General features: G+C 34.5%; 1 protein-coding gene across 1 annotated transcript; it reads left to right on the top strand.

The window, feature by feature from the left end:
* Window positions 1-419: 419 nt before the first annotated feature.
* On the top strand, window positions 420-4,638 carry LOC108347446 (probable protein S-acyltransferase 5). Its single transcript, XM_017586727.2, has 5 exons — window positions 420-665; window positions 965-1,147; window positions 2,417-2,713; window positions 3,553-3,786; window positions 4,002-4,638. The coding sequence occupies exons 1-5, from the start codon at window positions 573-575 to the stop codon at window positions 4,509-4,511; spliced, it is 1,317 nt and encodes a 438-aa protein (XP_017442216.1). The 5' UTR covers window positions 420-572; the 3' UTR covers window positions 4,512-4,638.

The following is a 4,638-nucleotide window of genomic DNA, read 5'->3' as shown; positions in this document are numbered from 1 at the left end:
TTTAGAACGGACAGTATCAACGCCCCTAATCTTTCAGTTGCTTAACGCAAAAATATTGGATATAGGAAGATAATGCAGAAAAACATTTTCTTTCACAAGTTTTTATGTAGATATATTTTAATATTTGACCCATATCTAAATTGTAATAAATATTTTAAAGGTAAAATATTAAATAAAAAGTTATTACGAAATTCTATATTTTAGAAATAAAATATTTCTTATGATTTTCGGTTTTTAACCGGATTTTAAGGGATTAACCAATCATTTTCATATCATATATAATATAATAAAATTAAAAAAAAAGTTAGGTAAATGCAGGAAACTAGAAAGTTAATGATTTCCATTGAAAAACTTGAACATGAGAAATAGTTACGAAAGTCAAAGGAATAAAATAAGAAATTAATTAAAAATGGTGAGAGAGAGAAGTTGCCCTTTGGTTCGCCCTTGGAGGCTTTGACCAGAGGTGGCGTCCTGATTTTGGTGTCTTCTTTCGCTTTTCAATTTTCATTTAATCATCCATTCATTTCGCTAATCATTGCCTTGCCGCTTTAATTGCGATCTTCACTATCACAATGTCGTTGCCGCCGCCGCCGGCAAATTCAGATTCCGCCAATACCTCCGCTCCGTCGTTGGTCAGAACTTATCGCGTCTGGCAAGGCAGTAACGTAAGTAACACGTAACTTTCTCCGATCACTTATATGATTCTTTTTTAGGTCATCTTTCACCTCTCTGAGTTTGATTCCGAGTTCTCTGTGTCAATCAACACCGAGTTAATTCGGGAGCATGCGGATACCAAAAAGACTCTAGAGTTTCTGGTTATGCTGTAGTGAAATGGATTGAAATATTTTCAACGTGCTGTTTCTGCATAATTGAATTTTTCTGTTTATTAAAATAGTACTTGTATTGTTTTTGTTATTGGTGATGGTCTTTGGCTTTTCTGAAATCGTGGTTTCAATTTTCTCAGGTTTTTCTTTTCGGAGGGAGACTCATATTTGGGCCTGATGTGAAATCAATATTTATATCAGTTTTTCTTATTATTGTTCCCATCGCGGTGTTCTGTGGTTTGGTAGCGAGGAAATTGTTGGATGATTTTCCTCATCACTCTGGATGGTCAATAATGGGTGTGGTTATTGCTCTCACACTGTTTGTAAGTTATTTTTTGATCTGAATATCGTATACGACTCCATTGATAGATGAAGTAATAGTCTATTAATACGCCCGATGATTCCCCTGTCACCTGTATCATTTTTTTTTTCAAGTTTAATTTCTATGCATCCGAAGTGTAAAGAATATTTAGATGATGAACCAATAAAAAGCTATGTTACAGTGACTTTTAAGTTTATACATGACGATCTCGGGTTAAAGTACAGTATAACACTTCTTTATAATGAGTCTAGTTTTTCTTTTATACCTGATCATTTGTTTAAAATTCTTTATAATGAGACTGTTTTTCTTTTGTGAATTATATTATTTGCCCTATAACTTTTATGATATTTTTTTTTTATCTTTATCAGCACATTGTCTTTTAAGGAAAAAATATCTAGAAAATCCTGTTATAGAAATCATAATGACCAGAGCCGACAGACATATTTTTCCATTTCCATTCATTGATACTGTGTCTGTAGTTATCACAGCACTGAAGTTCTATATTTGCTCTGTTTTACTTGTAAGTGTATGCAACTCTGCATTTAGTAATTGATATTCAAAGCATGAAGAATTTTTCCTATAACCCCTTAACAATAAATACCTTCTTGGTTGCATATAATTTTCATTTTCCTTAAATGTAATAATTTTAATAAAATTATATAAGTGAATGGGTGAAAAGCAAAAGGCATTAAAATTCATCTACACACTTTGAAAGGAACTCCTTTTTCTAATTAGAAGTGAAATATTATTATCCTCGACAATTTTACTTCATACAGCTTGTATATTTGTCCCCTGTTACTATTTATAGAAATGACATCTGGATTCGGCTAAGTTTTCAACATGTTTCATTATAGCTTAAAAAGCAATTCATTTTAAGAAATTGTAATAGGAAACAGAGTTTTGAGATCAAATTGGAATGACAGGAGGGAGTGTCATTTAAAAGTGAAGCAAAATATCATTGGTTCCGATAAATATTAATCAGGCATAAGGATCATATCTACTGCTTTCTAACCTCTCACTTAATACGATATAAACTTTATTTATATTAGTTTTGTATTAAGACTTTTCATAATTAAACATAGCCTTCGTAATTTATTTGAGCAACTGTGAACCTACATGGATAAAAAATTTCTGATTTGCACGATTCTCTAGTGTATTTTTTTTGGTCCATTTAAATGAGTGAAAAATAATGCGGATATCAAGATCTCTTACAGCAAAGACTTTCTCATTCGCTACTGCACTCCTAACTTTTCTAGCGTATTGCCTGCAGGTTCTAACCACCCTTATAGTAACCTCAGGAAGAGATCCTGGCATAGTACCTCGTAATGCTCATCCTCCGGAGCCAGATGACTATAATTGGACTGAGAATAGCAACAATGGGCAAATTTCAACGTCACGATTTCCACGGACAAGGGATGTAATTGTAAATGGTATAACAGTGAAAGTCAAATATTGTGATACTTGCATGCTCTACAGACCCCTCCGTGCTTCTCACTGTTCAGTCTGTGATAACTGCGTAGAGCGATTTGATCATCACTGCCCATGGGTGGGTCAGTGTATTGGACTGGTAATGGTCATCCTTCCATAATTTCACATTTATTGTATTCAAGAAACACTATCTCAGTCATTAGAATTTTGCACTCTCCTTCTCATTTGTTATCTGCTGCAATCTTTATCTCACGAGTTTACTATTTCATGAAATTTTATTGGCCTTGTGAAGTACCCTCCCCAGAGAAAAAAATTAAATTTTACTGGGATATCTGTACTATTAGTTCAGTCTGCTCAAATGCTTTGTCAGCGACAAATAGAAAGAAGATATGGGTATATTGATTTAATGAGGGCCGGCAGGCTTATTAATCATGAATACTATTGGAAGTACCACCAGAGATAAAGTCATTTTAGAACATGTTAGTAAATGCAAGTCTTATTTTTGTGGGTTGAGTTATGTTTAAAGTCTATTTCTTATCATTAAATGTGATATTTTGTGGGATTGAGTTAAATAGTAAGTAAAATTAAATTGAGTGTATACTTGACAAAAATATCATGCGAGGAGAAATTGTAATGTCCCTTGGACTTATAGATAATAGCTTTGGATTCCTATATGCACATTTGACAAACCCCTTGTTGATGTTCATAGTATTTGTTATTTTTCTGATCGTATTCTAAGAAGGGATGTTTTTTATCCTGTGTTCTCACAAAATAAAATTTGGAAGAATAGTACAAAATGGTAATTATTTTGCATGCGTGTTGGTATTTTTCTGTTTTCATGTTCAACATCGTATAATATGACATGCACATGGACAAACAACAATGAAAAAACAATCACGTTTGTATCAGATATATAGATTCGTGAAGTTGCTGAATAACCTTTTCTATTACTCCTTGCTTGTATGTACATTGCCGCAGCGAAATTACCGGTTCTACTACATGTTTGTTTTCTCAGCCACTCTGCTTTGCTTGTATGTACATGCCTTTTGCTGGGTTTACATTGTAAGGATCAAGGACTTCGAGAAAATATCAATTTGGAAAGCAATGTCCAAAACTATAGCATCCACTGCACTAATAATCTACACCTTCGTTTGTGTCTGGTTTGTTGGCGGCCTCGCTGTTTTCCACACGTACCTCATCAGCACAAACCAGGTTTGAATGCCATTCGGCTCATTGTTCTTTGAAACACTAATTCTGACTTTCACTATTCCTGTGACATGCAATCGTCGTTTGTTACATTCTACATTTGAACTGAGGTAGTCTGCTATGTGGATGACATGGGTACACAAACAATGAAGCACTATGGTGCATTTCTAGTTTGGTTTTCTTACGTATGTTGATGAAAATTCTTCTTGTCTAATGTGCAGTCTACTTACGAAAATTTTAAATACCGGTATGACCCTCAAACCAACCCATACAACAGAGGTATATTTAACAACTTCAAAGAAGTGTTATGCTCTAGGATTCCTCCGTCCAAGAACAATTTCAGGTCTAAGGTTCCAAGGGAGCCATTAGATTCATATCGAAGAACGGACATCAGGCCCTTAAGCCCATTGATGAAAAGAACCACCAGGCATATGGAATTATTAGTTGGAAATTCAGTTTATAATGAGCATGAAGAGGAGGAAAGTCATCATAGAGATGGGTCTGAGAATGAAGCACGTAGCAAGGATAGTGAAAGCAAAGACAGTGGATTGACCGATAAGTCCGTGGATTTAAGCAGGATCTTTCACACTGAAGGAGTAGAGGGCCAAGAAAGTTCAGTTGGTAGACAACCTCCATGGGAAACAACTCCACAAGTTCCTGATAGCATAATCGAAGTCGGGGAATCAAATTGGACTACTGGACCCAGATACTCCACTCAAGAGACTGTATAGTGCAGAAATGAGGCTGTCAGAAACATCTTTGGATGTTAATTTAAAGTTCAAACGATTGATGATACAATTTTATAGATGTAAATTAAAAGTTCAAATGATTAATGAGCAAAAGAAGAGTGTTGTTAAA

The sequence above is a fragment of the Vigna angularis genome, chromosome 1, assembly GCF_016808095.1.
Source record: "Vigna angularis cultivar LongXiaoDou No.4 chromosome 1, ASM1680809v1, whole genome shotgun sequence".
Lineage (NCBI taxonomy): Eukaryota > Viridiplantae > Streptophyta > Magnoliopsida > Fabales > Fabaceae > Vigna > Vigna angularis.
Note: the sequence above shows the minus strand (reverse complement) of the source record. Positions and strands in the feature narration are given on the sequence as shown.